General features: G+C 42.6%; 1 protein-coding gene across 1 annotated transcript in view; it reads right to left on the bottom strand.

The window, feature by feature from the left end:
- ARG1 (arginase 1) overlaps positions 1-27,558 on the bottom strand; it is a 176,650-nt gene that overhangs the window by 12,900 nt on the left and 136,192 nt on the right. Inside the window, exons 6-7 of the mRNA XM_078648859.1 lie at positions 25,326-25,430; positions 14,306-14,442 (exon numbers count right to left, since the gene is read on the bottom strand). Of these exons, the coding sequence (XP_078504985.1) occupies positions 14,306-14,442; positions 25,326-25,430 (242 nt within the window). The remainder of the gene's footprint in view (positions 1-14,305; positions 14,443-25,325; positions 25,431-27,558) is intronic.

Below are 27,558 nucleotides of genomic sequence, written 5' to 3' on the forward strand. Positions count from 1 at the left end.
CGGTAGGCATTCGTCTCCCTAGCCCCTGGTCACTCTGAAGGGACCCAGACTCTGTCCTGTCTGCTTTCAGGTTCCTTTCTTCCAGAATCCCAGCTGGGATTCCACCGGACCTTTTTTACTTTCAAGGAAGCAGTACTTCTTTGCAGCCCTCCATTGAGAACGACGGCGGATTCCGATGCCACTCCAGACCTATTCTACCGGCTCCTCTGGGATAAGTAACTCGGGTACCACAGTATCCACGGGTGGGGTGGCTCTCCAACCTCTTAAGTTCTAAAGGGTTTCCTCGAAGTCCTCCTGAAAGGTCCTTAAACTGTAAAATTGCAACTGCGACTTCCCCATAGAAATGTACAGAGCCGGCAGTCGTGTTAGTACACTGTACCCGTCCTCCGTGGGGTTCCTATCTACTCACCTTGGGTGGTTCCTTGGGGTCCCACTGATTCTATGTGCTCCAGACCTTGTCTTGACCCGAGTCATGGTTGTTATATCACTATTTTAGTATATGGTCTGGTCTCCCCCTGAAGCTCACTGTGTATTGTGCTACTTACAGTTGTTTTATTGATATCGTATAATGTACTTTGTGTTCTATCCTTGGGTAGAAGATACTAGAGAGTGTTATATTTATAAATACACATTTTTAGAGAACTACTGCGTGGTTCTCCTTTCACTTGATTAATTCAGGAGGTGATATTCTGTTTAAAAAGCTGCTTTACATTCCTTCAAGATTAAGCCTGAAGGCTGCTCTCCACAGCTAGCTCTAAGATAGCTTTCTAAATATTATCTTTGACCTCATACATCATAAGGGTCGGTTGGACTGGTACAAAATGTCCACTTTAATTAGTGGACAGCATATACCAGGCTAACTTCATACAAATTCCATGAGGCAGAAGGGCCCAAAGGCTCCACTCTTATAGGTGAACAATCTCCATTTTATTATGTGGTCGGACCAGTGACCATAATGTGGAGAATACAAGCCTTCAAATTCAACTTAGCCGCATGGTCCAGCTTCATTTCCACTCAACTGGCCATGGCTAGGAAAAGATCCAGAATTGGGGTTTGAGGCACACAAAATGGAGTTGATCAATGGGCGGTGCAGCTGCTACAGCTAATGCATCCTCTCTCAGACAAAGTCTGAAAGGTTTCAATAGTGGCAGTAATTTTCTTTCAAAGAGAAGTTGTTCCTCGTTTATTTTGAAATGACTGATAAATGTAATAGGAACTTAACAGCAAGAGTCTCTTGCTGTGGTGGGCATCCAGTTTATCTTTTGTTGGCTTTATCAAAGTTAGTTTGCTATTGCTACTATTCTATGCGTTTTTGTTTGCCATTACACAAAACAATTAATGGGGAGTCTGCATGACTTGTGTGTTTCAAGGGGTAAACTGAGGGTGATACTGGTTTGTTAAGGGACTGGTAGACAAACCAGACCACATCCTTCTTATATTCCTCCAGCAATGGTTCCTCCCTTTGGGTGGAGAAACGCTCCCCCCTCCCACCCCCCCGCTGACCATGCAGCACGTATGAAAAATATTATGGTATTGAAGATATTTCATTATCATTTTATTTCTCATTTCAGCCTAGCCGAGTGGGAGTGCTGGGCGGGGCCATAGCTGCTGATTGGCAGCTGGCAGCAGTGTTGCTGGCTACTCCAGTTTACACTTCGCATGCCACTTTGGCTGGCTGTCTCGAGACGGCCAGCCTAACATGCACAAACCTCTCCAACTAGTTTTGTTAGACAGATAGGGGAGAGCAGGCAGAGGCCCCCTGTGCCTGCTGGAGCATTGAGCCAGCCAGCTCCAACCAATCCTGGGGCAGCTCTCTTGCTGCTATTATTATCAGCAGCATGAGATCAGCGTCCAGATTCGAAAAGGGGAGTTGGCTGGGGTTCCAGGAGGATTTGGGGTGATTCAGGAGGCTCAGTAAATTCCGGGGCCTGGCGAGACCATGCATCCGAAATACTGTTAAGATTGGAGCAGAGGACCTGAGGAGCGCTCAGCAGCATCACACAAGCCTGTCTGACAGGTGGTTTTACCCCAAGCCCACTGGCTTTTCAAAGGTACTAGCCTAACTGCAACCACAGCACTATTTTATTCAGCATGGGGGTCAGCGTCAGTGGGATACAGGGGGGCTAGGCTTCTTAATTTGCTTCCATTTAAGTGGCTGCTACCGTCATTAACCAAGGAGCGTAAGGGCGCGGGCCTAGGCCACTGTGTGACCTTTCACAAGTCCCACAGCGTACTACACACCAGGGCCTTACTCTATGACCGTTACACGATTTACTCTGGGTATCAGATGATTCCAGGGAAACAAACTCAGCGGTGGCTGGTGCCCTGGTGTGACTAGTGCACAGGACAGAATTCCCCGCACTCAGGGGCATCTCAGCAAAGGCCTGCGATAATTATCGCTCAGCGCTTGTAGCGCGAGGATAATTATCACAGGCTAACATTCCTCTACACAAAATAATGGTCGGCTCTGTCTTTGTGATCCCTGCCTGCTGCCTCTTCCTCTTTCAGCGCGTGGACACGCCGGTGTGCGTAACGCAGCGCTCTACAAATGTCCCAATAATAATAATAATAATAATACTGGATTCTATCGTGGAGATAGAGTGCTATCAGCAACGCTTATCTCCCAAGCGATAGGAATCCATGTGTTAGCTGGAAAACAGTGTAATTATCGCTGGAAATCCAGCGATAATCACACTGCAACCAGCGAAACCTTACTGATAGGGCAGGCTGATCCTAGCCATGTAATCCACCTCCCATTGGATTACATAGCTAAGCCAGGTTACAAGCAGGCGTTCGAAAAGCAGCAAATGCCTTTGTGAATCAGCCCGCAACGTTCAGTTCATTGGCACTTCTTTTTGCACAAATTTTCATATGACTATTTCCATTTTATTTTCATTATAGGTATTTTGAGGAAATTCACATTAAAAAAGTACTGACAAAGTGCTACTTTACCTAACCTCAATTACCTCTGTTACCAGGTTCCAAATCAGTAACCCTCTGTCTAGCTTTATACTTGCTTAATTACTGCCTATCCTTTCACATAGAATTTAACACCTGCTTTCTTTGTCACCTGATAAATATGTTTATCCCTCCTTTCTTTCTTCTTTTCAAACACACTTTCTCTACCCACATCACATTGTGACATATTTATCTTTGCTGGCTTCCTCTAACTTTTTAGTATTATTATTATATTTCTAAAGTGCACGATTGCATGTAAGGCCTACTCCATTTAGGGTGTCCTGGCACAGGTCATGATTAGTGATCGGTTAACGCAATCTATGCCCCTACCTATTGAACAACCAGGGAGTTTACTGTTTTCCTGAACCAGAAAACCTGCTTCGGTTGATCTCAATTGGTGACCAGGTTGATATATCTTGAGCTTGTCTCTTAGGTAGACAGGATCCATTCTATGTTCTGGCTTGCACATCATACACAATGATTTGAAAATTATACTTTTTATTATTGGTAGCCGGTGCAGTGTTTTTTAATGCAGAGTATATGGGAGCCCTTTGTGGGAGATCAAAATATTACTGGGCTGCTGCATTTTGGATACACCACAGCCTTTTAATCAGCCTGACAGGAGCACACAATAAAAGTGCATTACCGTGAACTTTGTTTGTGAAGGCCCAAAGTCTTTAGACAATGTTGTGGTCTCTTTATTTGCAGAGCAACAGAGTACCACTGTTTTGTCTTCATTCAATGTAAGAAAGTTCACTGTTAGCCAGCAGGTAACATTCCACATACACTGATGGAAATTATCATAAGGGAATGAGACCTCTGGATCAACTGATACTATAAACTGGGTATCATCAGCATAATCCATAAAGACAGCCCTCTATGATGGAGCAGCTTTGCTAACAGCCTTAGATATATATATATATATATATATATATATATATATATATATATATATATATATATATATATATATATATGTATGTATGTATGTATGTATGTATGTATGTATGTATGTATATATATATATATATATATATATATATTCCACACACTCCTGGTCGTGATTCCTTAGTTGAAAAACCAGAGTCGGAGCCCAATTGTTTTACGATGCTGTCAGTTTATTGGCAGAACAAAACCCAACGCGTTTCAAGATCCACCGATCTCTTGCTCACGGGTGGGGCTATGCTGGTACTGACCTTCATTTAAAGAGACATGGTGTTTACAATTTGTGCACGTGTGTATAGACATAAAGGAAATACCACATATGCTCAGTCTGTTCATTGTAAATCACGTTTCATGTAAACAATTATACCACTCCTCACAGAAATATGGGAATAAATGGGGAAGCCGAATATTAGACATATTATTCAAACTATACATACAATGGTTGTATTCCAAGGGCAAATAATCATTTTGCCCAAATAACAAGCGCGCTTGCGCAAACCATAATGTCCGGTTCTGTGTTATTATCACACAATTCCCCGATTCTAATTCGATTATTATTTTGCCCCAGTGGGCTAAAGTTCATCAATTCAATCAATATTGGCTTCCAATGATGCCCATGTGGGCGGTAGTATCTCCCATATCCTGTAAAGGAAAAAAGAAAACAGGACTGTAGCAATATTCTACGATATTTACATTTCAAATTAGTGCAAAAAATCATTTTTGTTAAAAGCAATTTAAAATTTAAACTTCAGATACCAAAAGAAGCAGCAGCCTATTCTACATAAAAGAAAAAACCGTATTCTATGTTTGGAGGTGAATGGCTAGCTCCTCACCCAGATTGTGTCCAGTGGGCTGCAAGGTATTGTACATTATAATGTATTTTGATTCCAACTTGCGTAACTCTAGCCACCTATTCCCTCCCCTCTCATTAGGTTCAACGCTGTCCAATACACAGAATTTCATCAAATTTGGATTTTTGTTGTGTACATGGGAGATACTACCGCCCACATGGGCATCATTGGAAGCCAATATTGATTGAATTGATGAACTTTAGCCCACTGGGGCAAAATAATAATCGAATTAGAATCGGGGAATTGTGTGATAATAACACAGAACCGGACATTATGGTTTGCGCAAGCGCGCTTGTTATTTGGGCAAAATGATTATTTGCCCTTGGAATACAACCATTGTATGTATAGTTTGAATAATATGTCTAATATTCGGCTTCCCCATTTATTCCCATATTTCTGTGAGGAGTGGTATAATTGTTTACATGAAACGTGATTTACAATGAACAGACTGAGCATATGTGGTATTTCCTTTATGTCTATACACACGTGCACAAATTGTAAACACCATGTCTCTTTAAATGAAGGTCAGTACCAGCATAGCCCCACCCGTGAGCAAGAGATCGGTGGATCTTGAAACGCGTTGGGTTTTGTTCTGCCAATAAACTGACAGCATCGTAAAACAATTGGGCTCCGACTCTGGTTTTTCAACTAAGGAATCACGACCAGGAGTGTGTGGAATAATAGGGGCTGGCGTACCCCGTCGTGAGCCCGCCGTACAAAGAGGCTTTAGCACGCCAACTTCGTGTGTGTGCAATATATATATATATATATATATATATATATATATATATATATAAAATAAATCTGGACCTAATGCTGATCCTTGGAGTACACCCTTACACCCTGTGTTACAGGAGGACTGGGTTCTTATTGGTTCAGTGGAGCAGTAGCGGCTGGCAGGGAATGAGAGTGCAGAGGGGGGGACAATATATATATATATATAATAAATATTACTCGCCTTTTCCACCAGTCGCATCTCTCATCAGAGTTCTGAAACTAGGAAGCACCCAGGCTTGCCTAAGCCAATCACAGCGCTGCAATGCAGCGTTGTGACTGGTCTGAGCGCCGTAGATCGGTGCTAAGATGAGGACTGGGGGATTGGGCATGTTCCCCATCAGGCTGTGTATGGCAGCCTGGTGGGGAATATACAAAGCGGGCATGTCTGTTTGGCCGGGCCAAGACGGCCGTCCAAGCAGTCATGCCCACTTTGAGTGTGCAAACCACTCCTCTCCCTCTGCCTCCAGCCCTGCCCCTCCCTAACCCAGCCCCAAACCTGCAAAAAATAAAATGATAATAACAACGTTATTATCATTTTATTTTTCATGCTCAAGGAGCAGTGGGGCGAGCCACCCCTGCAGTGGAGGAAAGCTGCCTAAGTTCTAGCCTTCAAATATGATATGCACCATTCCAGCAGTCTGTCCTCTATACCTATTTCCCTTAGTCTTTCCCCTAGGATTGTATGAGAGATTGTATTGAAGGAAGCCAACAGATCTAATAGCACCAGCACAATAATGAGGAAGAGACACCAGTGTGGTTTCCATTCCACGCACGGTACGAAAGCCAGCATGTGCTAGGTCCATTATCTCATTGCTCTCCATGTGGTCTACTGAAATAGTGTTAACATGCTTTTCTAGAATCTTCACTGGAAATGGAAGGAGTGAGTTCAGTCGATAATTACTCAGGATGTTTGGGTCTGCCGTTTGTTTCTTTAGCAGGGGTCTTGTGCAAGTTTTTTTCTAATCCGGAGAGACTGTACCCTGAATTCAAGATGCATTACAAAGAAGATGAAGGGTTTTTGGTAATGTTTCTATCGATGAAAGCCAATTGTACTAGAACTTTAAATTGGAGATCTGAAATCTGCTGAAATGTGACTATTCCCATTATTCCATCAGTATGTTTCTTGCCTCCTGTCTCTGAACTGTCCCCTTCTTGTTCTATTCTATCCAACTGGTTCTCTCTCTGGGAGAGCAATGCCTCCACACTCTTTCCTGAGCTTGAGAAAATACTCATGATATCCTGAGAGATTACTCATGATAGCTGACTCCTCAAATCCTGTTCCATTATTAGATCTCACCTACTTGACAGTGCATTTACTGCCTGTTGCGAGACATATTGTTAGCTTACAGTGGGCTTCGAGCTCACCCATGCTTACTATTGGTTGACTTGCTTCCTCTATATTAGCTTGTGTGAACTGTCCTTCCTCTTCTAGTGTTTGTCCCTCCCTTGGCGCATGGATACATTACTTGGGTCCTTTCACTGCTCACTTTTCAAGTGCTACTTTTTCATTTTCTTGAAGCACTCCACAAGCGAGCATGTGTCTTCCAACTTTCTCCTTGTGTGCTTCTCTCCCCCATTGACCGCCTTACAGTGTTCCTCTCTTCTCACCCACTCTCCCCATGTTGTATTTATGCCCATGTACCTTCCCTGCCAGGTCTACATTGCTGTATTTCCCCCGTTTGCTCCCCCAGCACTCCATTTTGTTCTCTCTATGTGTCCTTGCCCCCACCTGCGCCCTTCACATTGCTTCCCCTTCAGCCGTGTCTCTCCTGTGTTGCTTCTGGCCCATACTCTGTGTTACGTCTGTTCCTGAACCATGTTGCTTCTGCCCACCCCTGTTTCTTACCTCCACCTGCATTAAAACAATGCTTTTGCACGTTTATTTTTTCTTTCTAGGTACAAATCAATCCTGTATCAAGCAACTGAAAAAAAAGAATAGAGGCTCTGAGTCATTTTGTAGGACTGCACACCATGCATGTGCGCCGCTATAAAATGACATAGCCTTTTTGTTCTCTTTTTCCGCCGTGTCGAAAGCTCTTTAAAAAAATGATTTAGCCTTTCTGCATATAATTGTGAATAAAAAGCATTGGTATAGCCAATATGACCCAAAGGTAAGACATATTGACAATGCCAATGCTTGTTAGGTTCATCTTTTCAGGTTAACTACTCTTGCAAAAATATACATGGAGTTGGAATCAGAGGAGTAAACACCTCTTGCTCAATGCGATTGGCTGCTAAGTTGGTCTTTTCACCTTCTCTGGAATGTTTGTATAGGGACTCTTTTACATCAGAAAAGTACATTGACTCATTAAACTTGTAACTTTCAATCCTTTATAAAGAGTTGCATGATCAAAGAGGAACAGGGGAACGGTGTGGGGAAGGACATTTGTGCCGGCACAGTGATTCCACCCAAAAATATGTGGACAAAGTGATTTTTTAGCTAAATTTGAGGTTTGCTGTGGATTCTGAGTAGGGAAATGTTTGGGGACCCATGCATTCCATACCTTGCTGGACTCCCCCTGATGTCTTGTTTTCAGAAATGATTGGGTTTGGTAGGTTTCCCTAGATGGCCACCGAGCCCAGGGCCAAAAACTCATGGGACCCCACCTTGCAAAACCAGGTTGTTTTGTAATAGGTAATTTTGATGTAGCCTCAATAGGTTTTGGGCTCTTGCCTGTCACGGATACTTGACCCACCCACACAAGTGAGGTACCATTTTTCTCTGAAGACTTTGGGGAATGGAGGGTGGGTGTAATTGTGTGGATCCACGCAGATTCCATGTGAGGAAAATGTTTTTTTTTTTTTACAAATGTTGAGATTTGCAAGAGATTATGGATAACAGAACCAGGTGAGAGCCAGACAAGTCACCTCATCCTGGATTCCCCTGGGTGTATAGTTTTCATAAATGTATAAGTTTTCTAGGTTTCTTTAGGTGCCGGGAGAGCTAGGATTCAAAATCTACAGCTAGGCATTTAGCAAAATAGGGTCAGTTTTCAATGTGAAAATGTGGTGTCCATGTTGCGTTTTGTGTCATTTCCTGTCCCTGGCACTAAGCCTACCCACACAAGTGAGGTACCATTTTACACCGAAGACTTTGGGGAATGCCAGGTGGGTGGAATTGTGTTGATCCACGCAGATTCCAGAACTTTCCACCACAGAAATTTGAGGAAATTGTGTTTTTTCAGAACACATTTTAAGGTTTGCAAAGGATTCTGGGTAACAGAACCTGGTGAGAGCCAGACAAGTCACCCCATCCTGGATTCCCCTGGTTGTCTAGGTCTAAAAAATGTATAGGTGTCCCTAGGTGCCACAGCTAGGCACTTTGCAAAAAAAGGGTCAGTTTTCACTGTGAAAATGTGGTGTGTCCAAGTTGCCTTTTGGGCCGTTTCCTGTCCCAGGCACAAGGCCTACCCACACAAGTGAGGTACCATTTTTCTCAGAATGCTTTGGGAAATGTGGGGTGGGTGGAATTTTGTGGATCCACACAGATTCCAGGACTTTCCACCACAGAAATGTGAGGAAAATTTGTTTTTTTGGACAAAGTTTGAGGTTTGCAAGGGATTCTGGGTAACAGAACCTGGTGAGAGCCAGCCAAGTCACCCCATCCTGGATTCCCCTGGGTGTCTAGTGTTAAAAATGTATAGGTTTTCTAGGTTTCCCTGGGTGCCGGCAGAGCTAGGGTTCAAAATCTACAGCTATGCACTTTGCAAAAAAAGGGTCAGTTTTAACTGTGAAAATATGGTGTGTCCACGTTGCGTTTTGGGCCGCTTCCTGTTGCGGGTACTAGGCCTACCCACACAAGTGAGGTACCATTTTTCTTAGAAGACTTTGGGAAATGTGGGGTGGGTTCAATTTTGTGGCTCCACACAGATCCCAAAACTTTCTATCACAGAAATGTGAGGAACATTTGCATTTTTTAACTAAGATTTCCTATGGTGTTTAGTTTTCAAAAATGCACATGTTTGCTAGGTTTCCCTGTGTGCCAGCTGCGCTAGGGCCCAAAATCCACAGGTATGCATATTGCTAAAAAAAAAGTCTGTGCCTAGTGGGCCTTTCTTAATCGTGAGGGGGGGGTTGCGGGTGTTTGCCCTGATATGCCCCCAAGCGGACAGAAAGACTGTGACTACTTTTTTGGGTGATGGGGGCATTGGTATGCCCATTCTGGTCAGCCCCCACCCCCATGCATAAAAATAGCCAGCGTAATTGCTGGTGCCTAGTGGGCTTTCTACCCCCCCCCCCCCCCGGAGGCAGAGCAGGGGCCACTGCCCCCATCTGCCCCCGGGGGGGCAGAAAGACTGTAATTTCTCTGGGAGGGTGGGGGTATTGTCATGCCCATTTTGTACAACCCCCACCCTTACATGAATACAAAAAAAATCCCTGGTTTCTAGTGGGCGTTCTGCCCCCTCCGGGGGGGGGGGGGGGGGGTCAGATTGGGGGTACTGCCCCATTCCCCCCCCCCCAGCATGCCCGTTTTGGGCAGCCCCCACCCTAATTACAATTGCCCAAAATAAATCCCTGGCATCTAGTGGTTTTTTTGCCCTCCAGTCATTTCAGGGATACCAGGGGGGGCCTCGGGAGCTTGGGAAGCTATTCCACCAGCTCAGAGGCTGTTGGGGTGTAAAAGGGATTTCCTTTGCCATGACGTCGGACGCACTGGAGCCGTCCAATGCACATGAGCACTTATGTGTTGGACCGCTCCCGCGCGTCCGACGCATGCAAGGGGTTAAGTTCACTGACTTTTATCTAACCCTGGGCGAAGCACTATGCTACGCTCGCGTAGTTTGCGAAGTTTGCGCAACTTCGCACTACGCGAGCTGCACGTAGCACAGTGCGAACACGCGTAGTGCAGCGTAGCGTAGTGCAGCGGTCATTTTTTGCTTGTTCGCGGTCCTCAACATCATGTTCGCGACCGCGAGCAAACACAATGACATCCCGGCGAGACTCTCAACGCGGGTAGGTCAGGTTTCTCATTGCGAGTGGTCGTGCATGCTCGCGACCGCTCGCAATGAGAAACTACCAGTTCGCGTTGAGAAAGCTGCCGCTCGAGTAAAAATCTACTCGAGCGGCAGAAAACTACAGCTCGCACTGTGCAAGATGCCGTTTTCAATGATTACACAGTGCCGGATGCTTGTTCGCACTGTGCAATCATTGAAAATTCATCTTGCACAGTGCGAACATGCTACTATGCAGCTCGTGTAGTGCTACTTGTAGTTCACGTAGTGCAAAGTGCACATCGCGTAGCTTCGCGTAGCGCTACTTCGCGAACTACGCCCACCCTTACTTTTATCCTTAAATAACAGCAGGTGTGTTTCAGTAAAAAAACAGGTCTCTCCTCTATGATGCCTTGTCAATGTTCCGTTTTTCAAATTCTTGTTTAGAATTCTTGAGTTTGAGGCAGACACATGCTGAAAATCTGCAGGGAATCAGTTTTGAGTGCTTACAAAGGCTCTCTCCCTCTTTGCCGAACTACATTTTCCAGCAGTGCATTGGTATCTCTCCAACTCTGGCAAACATTCACAGGTGTAGCAGTATCTGATTCATAATATAGCCTTATACCCTGCTGTAGCGGGTTATACTGGCCATGAAAGGCCCACTCCACCATTGGATGTCTGAGCAAACGGAAAAGCCAATAGCTTGATCTTTAAAAACTGAAATACAGTGGTTTTGCCAATGCTTGTTTTTTCTTTAAGTTGCCCATGAATGTGGCCACTTTGCATCTTCAGACATTGCTTTGTTGGAGTGCCATTCACATTTTGGATTCACCCAAAGTGCAGGGAACAAGGAAATGCAATCGGAAAATGCATAGAGCACACATTGCAGGCCATGGTTAAGGCAGGCAAAACCTCCGCTGACTGGAGCACAAGCAAGGCACAGATGCAGCTGGAGCACTCATCATGGATTCTGCTGGGGTTGAACCCCACTGGATATGAATGTGAATCCCCTCTTTTAAGATTGTGCCACAAGAATCTATCAACTAGGCAGCCATCCTATATGCGGTGATCATTCTCACAACGCAAAGGGGTTTGCCTGCTGCGCCCTTTGATTCCATTTTTCTATGTCTTTTTTTCTTCCCTTTCAATTCCCAACACCTCTAACTTTAACAAGCATACTCTTAACATGGCCAGGAACATGGTCAAATCCCGTTGGCCATTTTGAAAGGTAGACGGTCTAGTCATTTCTGCAATGACTAGGCGGATACGGAAGTATTTAGGCAGTACCCGAGGAGAGACGCGTTAATATGCGGTCTCCGGGGGAGTGAATAGGTGATTATCCTTGAGGTGCACTCTGATGAAGTAAGTCCATTGACTCTTTCCTTTACAGCTGACTTTCCGGACCCTGAATAGCGGACTCTGAGTCCTCTGGAGGTATCGGGCAACTCCCCAGTTTCCCCCGTTTTTTCTAACAGGATATGCTGACATAAAATCCTTGTTACCATTACTATTGCAGAGTGTGGCTACTAGCCCCTCCACCCCTCTGGACCATGGGGCTCATTTCAGCTTTAACAAACGTATGTGACTTTATATGTACATATGTGTTCATATTAGGTGTTGTGTGTCACGTGGTGTCTTTGTCACTTTTGTTTCATTTTAAAATAGCAGTTAACCACTTTCTGCACCTGAGACACGTGCTAAAGGTTTTCCTCCGGAATTGCACGACGGAAACACGAGGTAGTGGATAAACTACACGCACTATAGAGAAGCATTTTAATAAGGATAGAACGCTGCCTGCATTAAATGCCTGCCAGATTACCCGGTAGGCCAGTGTTGCTCTAATAGTTTTCTGTTTTATTTCCTACAGATACTACCTACCATTGTGTAAATGTATGTATTTAACCACTAGTGCACACTCAATAGGTGTGGCACTTTTCCACTTCATTTTCTTCAGTTGCCTTATTTATAGGTTACTTAGGAATGGTACGCACAGGGCTGGCCCCTGTGTGGTCTTGAGGAAGAGCTTTAGGGGATGCTCGAAACATGTCGACCAATACTAGGGACACCTGACTCACCAGTTATGTTGTTTTTCCAAGTATTAACCCCTGTTTTTAAACATACCAACTAGGAGCAGGAATAAAGCCTTAGCCCACTAGTTAGGTATTTTAACCCATTTTCTTCCCCACTCCACATCACTGCACTACACATTTTTCCCAAAAAGTGCTCCTATGTAATTTCACAAGTCGCAGTATGCCTTAATCCGCAGCAGATTGAGAGGACCCCTATGATGAAGCATGCCACCAAGGGGAAACCCTGGTGGGTGAGGGGACTCTAGAAAGAAAAATTCTTCTTTCTGGATAGGAGGTTCTTCTACTTCATAAGAGTGGAAGCTCCGTTTTTCTCCCATGGTTAGGTTCTTATTCCGGTATTCAGTTTTTTTGTTTTTCTAAACTGAGTAAGGAGGATGAACCTAACTGTTACCTCTACCTTCCCCTATTTTGGATTGTGTTTAACACAGCGACTTCATTAGCTGTCTCCCCAGATGAGTGTTGTGTGTTGTTCAGACTCTCCTCCTCCCTACTCCAGCATCGGGTATGGTGCTACGTGTAGAGGTTTCATTAGAGGTTCTCTCTGGTGTTGAGTGCCCCATCTCCTTCCAGACATATGCTATACTCTCACCCTCTCTTTCCCACAGACATGCACAAACACACAATTTAACAATGCGTACATTGACAGGAACGCTATAATTCATACAATATCTGTACTCATGGGTAGAATGGATAGTAAAATATATGAATCAGTATTCCAAACATGAAAAGGGTTGTAGAGTCACAATTAACAGAAAGCACTCACCCTACACCCCACCTCACTGCTCTTACCTGCATGAGCCGCTCCTGCTACCGTGGCTACATTTGGCCTCTAGAGTGAAGTTTTAAAACCTCTGCATTTGTCACAGATCTTTCTGTGACTGACTTTCAGCCTTCCTGCAAGCACTCATTAAGAACAACTTCCCTTGCAGTCTCTGAGGTCAGGTAATGCAAGTGTGTGGATTATTCCCTGTGCCAGATGAGCTAAGCTACAATAGGAGAAAGATTCTTCATGTTTTGTACATCTAAACCGTGGCACTCCCAACCAGAGAAGGTTAGGATAATAACTTTGCTCAGACCTTTCTTAAATCCTAAAAGAGAATCAGTAGTCTCATCATCAATGGAGTAAATTGCATTGTTGCTGCACACTTTATAAACTTATGTTATTTTCAATGTCATCCTCATTTAACAGAAACAATGCCAGGGCATCTTGAACAGGGTTTCTTTCCTGTATGACCATCTGATTAATGCAGCTCGGGCCTGACTGATATGATGGGTGCAGGTAGGAGGGAACCATGGCCCCTCACCCAAAGGGGGCTCATCTCATAATTGCACAGGGGGAGGGACATGCTAAGTGTTCGCCCTTCGTCCCATCCTCCCGAAGTCTCTTTGCCATTGTGATTGCTTCTGTAATGTAGTACACACGTAGAACATGTAGTCTCTCATTTTCATGCTACATGACACCCTGCAAATGAGGGAATCCTAATAATTCCATGTGCTTTCACTTTAACAGTGGCCCTGTATCGGAACATACAGATGGTGCCTTGTCGCCGCTTCGTGTGCGGGTCAGTTATCGGGCTGATAGCAGCATGTGCCGCTTGCATTCCAATCAAAAACATTTATAATTCCCCTACTGGTATTTTCGAATGAATAAACATCACTTTGCCTTATCTGAGTGTTTATCTATAGAAGCGAAAGAATACATTCTTCCTAATTTCTCATTGGTCATTAGTTTGTTTTTCTTTATTGTACATACCTGTTCTGTGAAGTTGTTCGGTGATGTACAATCCCTCCCTGTATGTCAGGCCTCCCTGGACTGGCGTGCCTGTAGCGGGGGCCACACTGGGATCCAGACCATCCACGTCAAAGCTTAGATGGATCGGCCTTGATGTACTTTAGGAAACACCAATAAATATATATGAGTTAACAATGGTTTGCAAACAAGAAATCAGGACAGATTTCATATATAAAACTCGATGCAGCATGTCATATACAAAGCACGTGACTCCTCCCTTCTGACAGGCTCCCCGAGTACAAAACAAACATATAAAGAGTTTTTCAGCACTAGCTGTGCTTGAGTTTGTCAGTGATTACTGAAAGGCGAGTTTAAACAGACTGCTGTGAACTACATTCACCTTGATGCTTTGGGGGGACAGATGCAGGCATGCCAATTGTCTATTCTCTTTATGTAGGTGTTATAAATATCATAACATTTGACGATACAATGAAAGAATTTATTTTTAAAAAGCTACGACTTTATTAAAGTCTGAGAACAACCTTGTTAGATTAATGTATCCAGGACTTCAAGTGGGATGAAAAAACTGGAGGGTCTCGCAAAGGGGCATTGCCAATGTAATTAAGGGCGTGGTTTAAAAACATGGAAGCTAAAAATCTATGCTCAGCATAGTGTGCCGCCCGACTTGTATTTTGCTGTTTCTGTCATTGCATCCAGATATATGATACAAGTCACATCATACCTATAACAAGTCAGTACTATTGGCTTTGTCAAATGGTTGTTAGTAGCATTATATAAATAAGCAGCAACTATGGCTTGTATATATTATTGAAAAAGCTTCCACATAAAGCCCTGCTAACACTATGACAATATTGCTGCTCCTGAGTTTCAATAAGAGAAGGGAAATCCAGGGAGAAAATGACTCTTTAAAGGATTTCCCTTCGCCTACAACGCTCACCTGTCATGACGTCATGTCGTAACTTCTCCAGTAGTGAGAAGTGAGCAGTGTGAGCACACGCACATCGATGTGCCTGCTGTCACTGTAGTCTGGAATAAAAACGGACCACCTGCGCCGGGGCACAAAACAGAGACCGGTAGAGACCCGTTTCGAGGCCTCCTTAAACAAGCATTTGCAATGCAATTGGTCTCGCATTAGGAAAGTTTGAGCTATTGGTATTGTAAATGACAACTATTTTATTTATGTGTTGGTTTTGAAAATAGCAAAATTAATAGCTTTGTCATTTACAATGTCAATAGTTTTAACTTTCGCAAATGTGACACCTATAGCATTTGTAATGCAATATGTGTTGTATTTACGTGACTTAGATGTATTGATATTACAAATAACAATGGCTTTTAATTTTTTTCAGTAATTAATACTTAAATAAAAGTTATTGTAATTTATAATGGCAATAGCTTAAACTTTTGTAAACAACTTTTGTGAAGATTATGTTCAGTGTATTTTATTGTGACGAAAATCCAAGAACAAAAGTGAAATATTAACATCTTTTTGTGACATTTGTAATAAAGCTTGAAACATTGAGAGAACATATTTGAACTAGTTGTTGAATGGTTGCACAGATTGATGCTGTGGTGGTGCTGAGTGATGTTGTGGTGGCGATGAGTGATGCTGTAGTGTTCAGTGATGCTGTGGTAGCGCATAGTGATGTTGTGGTGCCCCTGAGTGATTCTGTGGTGCCCCATAGTGATTCTGTGGTGCCCCATAGTGATTCTGTGGTGCCCCTGAGTGATTCTGTAGTGGTGCTGAGTGATGCTGTGGTGATGCGATAGACGGATAGAGTGCGATAGATAGATAGAGGGAGTGCGATAGATAGATAGAGGGAGGGCGATAGATAGATAGAGGGAGGGCGATAGCTAGATAGAGGGAGGGCGATAGATAGAGTGAGGGCGATAGACAGATAGAATGAGGGCGATAGATAGATAGATAGATAGATAGATAGATAGATAGATAGATAGATAGATAGAGTGAGGGCGATAGATAGATAGAGTGAGGGTGATAGAGTGAGGGTGATAGAGTGAGGGTGATAGAGTGAGGGCGATAGAATGAGGGCGATAGATAGAGTGAGGGCGATAGATGGATAGAGTGAGGGCGCTAGAGTGAGGGCGATAGATAGATAGAGTGAGGACGATAGATGGATAGAGTGAGGGCGCTAGAGTGAGGGCGATAGATAGATAGAGTGAGGACGATAGATAGATAGAGTGAGGGCGATAGATAGAGTGAGGGTGATAGATAGAGTGAGGGCGATAGATAGAGTGAGGGCGATAGAGTGAGGGCGATAGATAGATAGATAGATAGATAGATAGATAGATAGATAGATAGATAGATAGATAGATAGATAGATTGAGTGAGGGCGATAGATAGACTGAGTGAGATAGATAGATAGATAGATAGATAGATAGATAGATAGATAGATAGATAGATAGATAGATAGATAGATAGATAGATAGATAGATAGATAGATAGATAGATAGATAGATAGATAGATAGATAGATAGATAGATAGATAGATAGATAGATAGATAGGGTGAGGGCGATATATAGATAGAGTGAGGGCGATATATAGATAGAGCGAGGGCGATATATAGATAGAGTGAGGGCGATAGATAGAGTGAGGGCGATAGATAGAGTGAAGGCGATAGATAGAGTAAGGGCGATAGATAGATAGAGTGAGGGCGATAGATAGATAGAATGAGGCCGATAGATAGAGTGAGACCGATAGATAGATAGAGTGAGGGCGATAGATAGATAGAGTGAGGGCGATAGATAGATAGAGTGAGGGCGATAGATAGATAGAGTGAGGGCGATAGATAGATAAGAGTGAGGGCGATAGATAGATAGAGCGAGGGCGATAGATAGATAGATAGATAGATAGATAGATAGATAGATAGATAGATAGAGTGAGGGCGATAGATAGATAGACAGATAGATAGAGTGAGGGCGATCGATAGATAGATTGATAAAGTGATGGCGATAGAGTGAGTGCGATAGATAGACAGATAGAGTGAGGGGATAGATAGATAGATAGAGTGAGGACTATAGATAGATATAGTGAGGGCGATAGATAGAGAGAGTGAAGGCGATAGATAGAGTGAGGGTGATAGATAGATAGATAGATAGATAGATAGATAGATAGATAGATAGATAGATAGATAGATAGATAGATAGATAGATAGATAGATAGATAGATAGATAGATAGAATGAATGAGGGCGATAGATAGAGTGAGGGCGATAGAGAGATAATGTGAGGGTGATAGATAGAGTGAGGGCGATATATAGTTAGAGTGAGGGCGATACAGTGTGGGCGATAGATAGCACATGGATGTTAAATGCTGCATTTAATGAAGAACTGGCCATAAAAAGATGGCAGTTCTATTCTATGGCTCACAGTTTGTATGGGCTGAAGCAGGGATGTGCAGCCTTTCCTTTAGTGAGAGCTGCTTCTGATAATTCAGAACCGTCGAAAGCTACTGCCTTATAGGGATTTGTACACAGATTTCAAAAACCTTAAACACTGCCCCCAGAGTTCACGATTCCTGCTACAAGCAGCACACAGCATGGATGACACATGAGCTGTACTGCAAAAAGTTTACATTTGTGGTCCCCGAGATCAGTTTTTGCCCCTTTGCTCTAAGACAGCAAAAGTGAGAAAGAGCGAGAAATAAATAGAGATAAAGAATGTGAGAGAAAAATTAGAAGAGGAGGGGAGAGAAAGAGACAGAGAGGGAAGGATGACAGAGTGCAGAAAAAAAGGTAAGAGAGAAAGAAAGAAAAATAAGGCAAGCAGAGAAAGATAGGATATGAAAATAGAAGAAATACATGAGGATAAATAAATAGAGAAAGGAGCAAAAGAAAGGCGTGAAGGAAAAAGATATAAGAGAAGAAAATGAAAGGAAGAAAAAACGAAACAGTGAAATGAATGAATGAAAGAAGAAGAAAAAAGAATGATAGAGAAAGGTATCAAGAGACAAATAAGGAAATCAGAATGGAGAAAGAGGAAAGAAGGCAAGAGAAAAAAAGACAACAAGAAAAGGATGGAGAGTAAGGCAAGAAGAAAATGAGAGGTACAAAGGCAAAGAGAAAAGAAGTTAAAATAAAACGGGAAAGAAACAAAGAAGGAGATACATGGAGAAACGTACAAGAAATAAATACAAATTTCGGAGGGGCTCAAAAATATTTCGGGGAGGGCTAATTCTTCCAACCACAGACAGTGTGGCTGTAAGAATGGGTGAACACAACAAAAGCCTCATTTACAATTAATGGTCTTTTAAAAAGACCTGTTAAGTACTCGGGTGCGGCTGCAATCAGATGCTCGCTAGCCCGCGAAGACGTGTCAGCCCGGGCTGACACATACGACGGGCGGTGGGGGGGCTGAAGCCCCGTGAGCCCAATGGGTGTTGCGCGCCTGGTAGAGTACAATAAAGACAAAAAAGAGAACCAAAAAAAATGCACAACAAAGAGGGAAATAAAGAAATAGTAGGCGTAAGAAAGATGTAAAAAAGATAGGAAGACAGAGAAAGAAAGAGGGAAAGCAAAGAAGAGGAAATAAACAACGAGAAAGGAATGAAATACATAAAAGAAGGAAACAAGTGACCAACGAGGGGCAGGCCGACATTCACCTCTGCCCTGTCGGTGCAACCAATCTGAGCCGAGGCAGGAGGTCGATGGTGGTGGTGGAAGGAAGAGTACAAAGCGAGGAGATGTAGTGAAAATAAAAAATGGCCGCCAGGGGCGGAGCGCGTCCCGAGCAAGGATAGGGTTTTAGAAACAAGTATCATGCCACTCCACAAAACGAAAGTGTCCCCCCTAAATTAAAATATAAGGATTTTGAAGAAATTCCTCAACACTGTTCCTGTTCAAGATTACATTTTTTTTATCATAAAAACAATTTAGCAGCAAATTTTAGCAGCAAATGGACTAAAATCCCACAAAAGTGCAAAGTTTCCCCAATTCTGATTCGATTCACAACAATGCTACATAAAGAATCAGAGCCTCTTACAGCCCCGCACGACCAGCCCACGCCCCTTAAATGCAGGCAGGGATCGGGCGGCGTGCAATGAGTGGAGCGCTGACCTCCGTCAGCGTATGGCAAATATAAAATGGCCGCCAGGGATGGAGCGCGTCCCGAGCAAGAATAGGGTTTTAGAAACAAGTACCCCAAGTATCATGCCACTCCATAAAACGAAAGTCTCCCCCTAAATTAAAATATAAGGATTTTGAAGAAATTCCCCAACACTGTTACTGTTCAAGATTACATTTTTTTTATCATAAAAATAATTTAGCAGCAAATTTTTGCAGCAAATGGACTAAAATCCCCCAAAAGTGCAAAGTTTCCCCAATTCTGATTCGATTCACAACAATGCTACATAAAGAATCAGAGCCTCTTACAGCCCCGCGCGACCAGCCCACGCCCCTTAAATGCAGGCAGGGATCGGGCGGCGTGCAATGAGTGGAGCGCTGACCTCCGTCAGCGTATGGCAAATATAAAATGGCCGCCAGGGATGGAGCGCGTCCCGAGCAAGAATAGGGTTTTAGAAACAAGTACCCCAAGTATCATGCCACTCCACAAAAAGAAAGTCTCCCCCCTAAATTAAAATATAAGGATTTTGAAGAAATTCCCCAACACTGTTACTGTTCAAGATTAAAAAAATGTTATCATAAAAACAATTACCCAGCAAATTTTAGCAGCAAATGGACTAAAATCCCCCAAAAGTGCAAAGTTTCCCCAATTCTGCTTCGATTCACAACAATGCTACATATAGAATCAGAGCCTCTTACCATAACATCCTTAGGATAAGTCCTCTTGGAACATTGGTTGTCAACATGCACACGAGTGCTTGGTTGCTTGCGGTTGCACGGAAGTGAAGCCGTGACATCCCTGGTGTTTCCAAGTGTTGTGCCAAGGTGCTTCTAAGTTTTTGTTACATGAGCACTCATGTTGGAGTGAGGGTTTTGTTCCATCATGCAGATGTTAGTCTATTGTGTAAGGTTGCTCTTGGGCCTAGGGTTATGATTCTTCCCTTGGTAACATAGTAAAACACACACACACACAGCACTGCTTCTATCACTGTCTGCTGTAGGGAACCACTGGGCATGCAAAAGACATCATAAACCAAGCAGGAAGAATGGACTTTGATCTTTCCTGCCTCAGATTCCTAAATGGTGCCTTCTAGGGAATTTATTAAGTAATTTTTTCAGAGAATACTGGAAGCTTAAATAAGTAATGTGTGAAAGATTTTAAAGATGGACTGGATCTAGGAAGGAGGAAAGACTATGGTGAGGGTTGATTTTTTTATTGTCATTAGAAATATTCGGAATTTAAGAAGTAAATAGCCGTACAAATGTGCATCCAGCAATGTACAATCAAGTCAGTGTTTAATGGTGGCTTAACGAAGTGGGTTCAAGCTAGGTTCTACCTCACTAGCGTACAACACTTCTACACTACAAGTGAGTGGATCCCAAGGTAAGGCACGATAATTGCTGTGTAATGTGCGCAGGCTAGGATGGACTCTGTCACCCTACTCTGAAAAATGGAAACTTAACAGAGACCGCACATGTTGAAAACAAACTCAGATGCAAAAGAATCACTGGTACCAAACAAAATGCCTCATAATAGTCAGGGATTCTTTTCTATTTTGTTTAAGTCGCAAGATGTGGACCGGAAACAAGCGTCCTAGGACCGGTTTCTGGCATTTCAGCCGTCTTCAGCCAGGCTTGCTTGAATCCAGTGACAATTGTTCGGGCTGGACTGTTCCCATGAGGCAGAGGGTCAGACTGATTTGCGTATGGCCATGTCTGAACTGGGGTGGCAGAGTGGGCTAAAGAACGGTGATGGATTAAACCCAGATCTGTTGACTGGGTGTGAGTGTTTGCTTGGTTCAGATGCTCAGTCCATCACCACCCCCTTTTGTACCGCTTTGTTTGCCATAAGTTGGAAGGGTATGCTCAGACCTGTGTTCCTTGCTCACTTTGCCACTGGATTCAAGCAAGCCTGGTTGAAGACGGCTGAAATGCCAGAAACCGGTCCTAGGAAGCTTGTTTCCGGTCCAGGGAAGGCATGGCTTGGCAGTTCGGGGTGGACTGTTCCCATGAGGCACAGGGTTAGACTGATTTGCATATGGCCATGTCTGAACTGGGGTTGCAGAGTGGGCTAAAGAACGGTGATGGATTAAACCCAGATCTGTTGACTGGGTGTGAGTGTTTGATTGGTTCAGATGCTCCGTCCATCGTCACCCCCTTTTGTACCGCTTTGTTCGCCATAAGTTGGCAGGGTAAGCTCAGACGTGAGTCCCTTGCTCACTTTGCCACTGGATTCAAGCAAGCCTGGCTGAAGACCGCTGAAATGCCAGAAACCGGTCCTAGGAAGCTTGTTTCCGGTCCAGGGAAGGCATGGCTTGGCAGTTCGGGCTGGACTGTTCCCATGAGGCATAGGGTCAGACTGATTTGCATATGGCCATGTCTGAACTGGGGTGGCAGAGTGGGCTAAAGAACGGTGATGGATTAAACCCAGATCTGTTTACTGGGTGTGAGTGTTTGATTGGTTCAGATGCTCCGTCCATCACCACCCCCTTTTGTACTGCCAAGATGTTTTGGCTTCCAGTTAGCAAAAGGATTACCTTCAATGTTTTGAGTGTCATTCATAAATGTAAACAGAGATCATCCCCTGCCTTTTTGAAAAAGCGCATTCCATTGCAACTACTCCCTTGTAACTCATTTCCTTAAACATTCTATATTTGAAAATAAATATAGGTGGAGACTCCATTTCTGTTCTTGCTGTTAAAGAATGGAATCGGCACAATGTTCTCTTAATTCATTCACTCTCAGTATTTAGAAAATGGATAACAACAGTACTTTTTCCATCTGATGGTAGTGCGTGAGCTTTTTCATTAATTTTAGTGTTCGAGGGTCAGCGCCATGAGGCCTTCAGGTGTAAGCACACTCTAGAAGTCCTAATACTGTACCATTAAATTTCACTTAAATATGGGGAAAAAACAGCGCTATACATAGCTCTAATTATCAGAAAGTGTAGGCAGAATTGTACAACCTTTTAGTGTTTATATCTGAACAGTGTAATTCCTGCATTGAATAGTCACTGTACCAATCTATGCGTGTTTATTCTGTATTGCTAGCTCTTATCACAGGCTTTACAGACTTTGTCAGTGAGATAGTTAAAGTATGTATATGATTAAAGTTGTGGTGAGATTCAAGCTCTCAATTCTATTAATTTTGCTATTTGTTGCAGTGAATGTCGTACTATAAATATTTAGTTTAATTCAGTCATTTGGTTTGTGTTAGAAGACTGTTTTCCTTATGTTTTTGAAACTATTTAAATTGATGATTGGAGTATTTTTTGGGGGGAGATCAGATGTATTACTGAGCCACTGCCTCAAGCATACATATTTATCTGTGGTAAGTGTTTATAGAAGGATCTATTTTGTTAAATTACATATATTATGAAGCTTTTCCAGTCCAAGTACTTAAAATAAGAGTAATTATGTTTTTTGTCTATTTGTTAATATTTCAATGGTACCTTGCAAAATGCTGGAACATAGATTCGTTTGGTGAATTAATGGTCTACTAATGATCTATTTCTGTTATTAGTCAATTTTAATATGTATTGATCTTACATCTACTCTGTATCTTAAGAACACATCACTTTACTTCATTGAGTAAGCCTTGACACTTTTTCCTATGCTTCCCGGAGGACCTTACCATCACGACCTATAGCTGGTAATATAGAAACAACTATTGCTAAAAAGATGATGTATTCAAATTGAACAAGTAAAAGGAGGAAGACTGAACTTCGAATTACAATTTTAGTAAGTTTAGCACTTTTTGGACTTGCTATATTCCTTTGATATTAGTAATACAACTTAGACTCCAAAAGATGACATTTTAACTATCATGAGTGATTGTACTAGATGTAATGTTTAATGCTTTAAAAGAACCTATGTATTCGGCTTCGGTTTGTAAGATTTCTGAAAGTAGAAAGGTGATGTAAGAGCTCCGAGTTGCAAGGCCAAATTGTACTTCTTTTTCCTTTATGAATGGACAGTGTTTTTAAAACTAATCTTTAACACCTATATGTAAAACTTTGAAAGTACCAATCTTGTGTGTTTGCGTGTGGGGAGTGGTAATTCATAAAAGGGGTTCAACATTTGATCAGTGTAACTGCCGGACAATTGCACTGTTGGATAGTTGTGCAAAAGAAATGGCAAAACATTTGTTTAGGCTTTTCATACAAATTCTTTCCAATGTGAAATGTGTGTTGGGATAACCCTTTGCAGTTGTGCTACAGTATTAAAAGAGACTTTAGAGTTCTTTCTCCCACCCTCCCTCACACACAAACACACATATGATGACCGTGACAAAACAGGGATCTGCTGAAACATTAGGCAGGGATTTAAATTATGTTTGGCTCAATTAACATTGACTTTGGGCATGGAGATGGGCACAAGGCACTAATGTGAAGGAAAGTGTCCCTTCGATGTTTGTACCAAGTGTGTGCCATCACTGGAGGAAGTGTCTGGTAAATGAGTGCTCAGACGCCCCAATGGTCAAGACATTTGAACTCAAATATGTGGGAATGACCTCCAGAAGGATCACCAGTAAAATTTAGACAATTCAATGTTTGACTTGAATGTTTTAATAGAATTTACAATCAAGAGTAATACAGATTTGTGGAGGATGGGTTCAAGAACTAATTTCTCTTTTTGACTTTATTGAGATAACAGATAATCTGAAAAGTTCTTCTTTTACATGTTTTGAACCATCACTAAGGTCTATCAGGCTAGTTAAAACTATGTCTTATAAAATTATAGGTCTTAACCATTAAGGATTGGGTCTACTTTACGGTGCCTGTTACAGGTCTCCAAATGATGGAGGATGCCTGCTGTGCAAACTGGGGACTAATTGATTCATTTAGATTGATTCTCTGTGTTGGCATATGGGTCCACAATATGTGATTTTCTTTACAGAAGATTAAGTGGTTCTTCCTCTGAGGGTTGTTTCCCATCTGAATATTAATAGACCTGATTGCTGTTAGTCACTTTACTCTTACCATAGCCATATGTTACAATATTTCACCTATCTTCTTTGCTTTGAATATGCATTAGTGACATACAGCTAGATGCATGAAGCTCAAAACCGCTCGCAAAGGGGCAGATTCGCAGAATCTGCCCCTTTGCGACCGGTATTTTTGCATTTGGATGCATCATCCCAAATGCAAAAATCGCAAATAGAGAAATTGCTAAATTGCGAATATTTGCATTTAAGGAATCTCAAACTGAGATTCCTTAAATGCAATGCATGAAAGTTTTAAAAATAACGAATTCGCTAATAGGGCACGCAAATTACCATGAAGTACAACTTCATGGTAATTTGCAAAAACTTTGAAAAATGCACTGAAGTGCATTTTTCAAAGTTTCATGTTGCGCACACACATGCCCTAAGGGCATGTGTGTGCGCAACATATGTGCACAGATCAATTTCAGGGGTGCAACAGGGTGTCCTTTGGACACCTCTGCACCTTTGAAATCGCAATCTCAATTTGCGATTCGCTAATTGCGAATCACAAATTGAGATTGTCTCCCCATTCATTCCTATGGGCCTCTAGGCCCATAGGAATGAATGGGGAGGTATTCCTTAATTGCGACTCGCAATTTGCAAGTCGCAATTAAGGAATTCTAAGAAATCGCTATTTTTTGTGTGATTTCTTGATGCATTCCATTTTGCTATTCCTTAATAACAAATCAGTATTTTTCGCTATTAAGGAATCGCAAATTGGGTTGTTGACGCATCTGGGGGATAATCTCAATTCTGCAGATTCAGATTTTCAAATATCTATGATTGCAATCTAATTTGGGCTGAATCCCTACTTTCTTCTTAGTGACTATACTGAGTTCTACTTTCTAATAATATTTGTAAAATTGTACTGGTTCACTTGTGATCATCACATTTAGTGAGGCATATAAACAAATGTAGCTCTTCTTTCTTCTGTAATTTATGTGTGCTGTACTTACTTGCCCAACAGGTACTCAAGTGTCTCCTCCATGACTTTGCCAATTTTGAGCTCATCCACTTCAGTCATGGAATAGTATTTTATGCCAAGTGTCTTCAAAATACAACTGAAAAGAGCAAAAATTGGCAAATTACCTATTTGCAGTGTGGCATTTAAGTTAAAAGAAGCAGATTCAAATATATATTTGAAAACACTATAAGTATTCTGAAACTTTATTTTTAAATAACATACTTTTGACACTTGGAAGTGCCTTGAAGACCTCTTAGCCATATGGATGCTTTCACATACTTTCCATCAAAAATAACTGACTCTAAGCCGCGGTCCATGCAGGTAACATCGGTGGGGCGGTGGGACCGTGTGGGGGGGTATTTTGAGGGACGATGCCGAGGGGAAATTAATTATTTATTTAATTTTCCCTCCGCATCGTCCCTGGAAATCCACCCCCCCACATGGCCCCATGCTGTTACCTACACGGACCACAGCTGATGAATCTGGGATGGGTGGTTCTAATGACACTGCCACAAGAATATAAAACTTCCTGCACAATTCTGATGGGAACTGGGACAGCATTCTATATACAATGTCTTTGAATAAAGTGACATTATGTTAAATGAAAGGGATGGGCAAAGAGGTGACTCATGCTCGCACATACAAAGATAAACATTTTCTCTTGTGATAGGGACAGTCATTTCAGAAGTGAAGTTTTGTAATTTGATAGGTTCCAATGACTTGTCTGACCAGTCGCTTTTCAGCTTCATGATGAAAATCATGCAGCTTGGTTGAATAGCTACATCTCTGCAACAGTTTTTTTATTTGATATTAGGTCACTTGGATTATACCATTACATACAAAAGTTACAATCATATGCAAGTAAAGATTTGCAGAACATACCTGTTGTTGAATGCAAGGGTGGATTGAGAGTTTGCTTGGGTGCAACAACAGGGCTGCAAAGAGCACTTATCACACGCAAAAGTCTAAGGGCCTGATTATGAGTTTTACGGTCTGATGAACTGCCAAGCCCACGGCGGAGGTGTGACAACCGCTGCACTGGCGGTCCGACAGCCCTGTTAGGAGTTTGAATATTGGACTGCCGTTGGTAGTGGCGCGTCAGTCAGCCACTCGCAATATGCTGGCAGTGCCCCTGCAGCACCACCAAGCATATAACAAGTTTCCTCACCACCACAGTTTTCATGGCGATGACCCACCTATGTGCATGCACCCCCTGTTACTGCAGAAGCATGGACTTCACCGTCCATGCTGTGCAGGAACAGGCTTTGGCTCACATACAAGCTTTTTCAAGGCACTGCTGTGGGTCAGCTAAAGAACCTCCCGCCAGACCAAGAGAAAACGTCTAATGTGACGGGCAGTCGGCAGTCAAGTTTGGCTGAGTGGGAGTAGCGAGGTGGTGTGGCACCCTGCTCCCACATTGCCAAGTTCATAATCAGGCCCTAAGTCTTGAGTTGGAGGCCGGAGGGAAGTCGATGCTAAGTATGTAAATGGAGAGGGAGGGAATGTGCTTAGGGTGCAGCTTCCAGAGGTGTTGCAAATATGCACTCTCTTTATCTTTCTCAAACGTTACTTTGATTGTCAGCCATAAATTGTTTTATGCTAATATGGTGCCCTGCCCTAGTTCCACTCTGGACCATGCTAACCTGATGCAACAATCTGATCCAGACAGCCTTTCTTCGGTTGTGACTTTTACAAATAAGGCAACCTCACTAAATGCTACTATTGATTAATTGTGATGGTACATAACTAGGGTGCTGCCTTCATTGGTGTAGCTCCAGCTTCAGTTTCTCTGAGTTTCAGTCTTGCAGGTTTCTTGTGCTAAAAGAATACTTTATTGGTGAATGCAGAATATTGATTCCCCAGCAGGAACTTTATAATCTTTGTGGCTTTGTGACTTCCTATGTTTGCCTGTTACATTGTATGCACATGGGACTGCTCTTCAATAAGGGAGAGACCTACATCTACTTGATCTGTCACTCATGGTTATATCTCATTCTGGAGAGAATATAAAAAGAAGCATGACTAACTAAGACTGGTGAATCTTTTTTTTTACAAATTTACAAAATAAAGAAAATATTTTCTTCGATACAATAAGGTAATAAATAGTACCAGTAAACAAGCAAGGAGAACTGGGCAGAAATTAATGGAATATGGAAGCGTGAAGGGATATTGGGTTTAGGTAGGTGCCAAAATACTACAGCATAGGTAGGGGGAGAGCCAACAGG

The sequence above is a fragment of the Lissotriton helveticus genome, chromosome 6, assembly GCF_964261635.1.
Source record: "Lissotriton helveticus chromosome 6, aLisHel1.1, whole genome shotgun sequence".
Taxonomy (NCBI): Eukaryota; Metazoa; Chordata; class Amphibia; order Caudata; family Salamandridae; genus Lissotriton; species Lissotriton helveticus.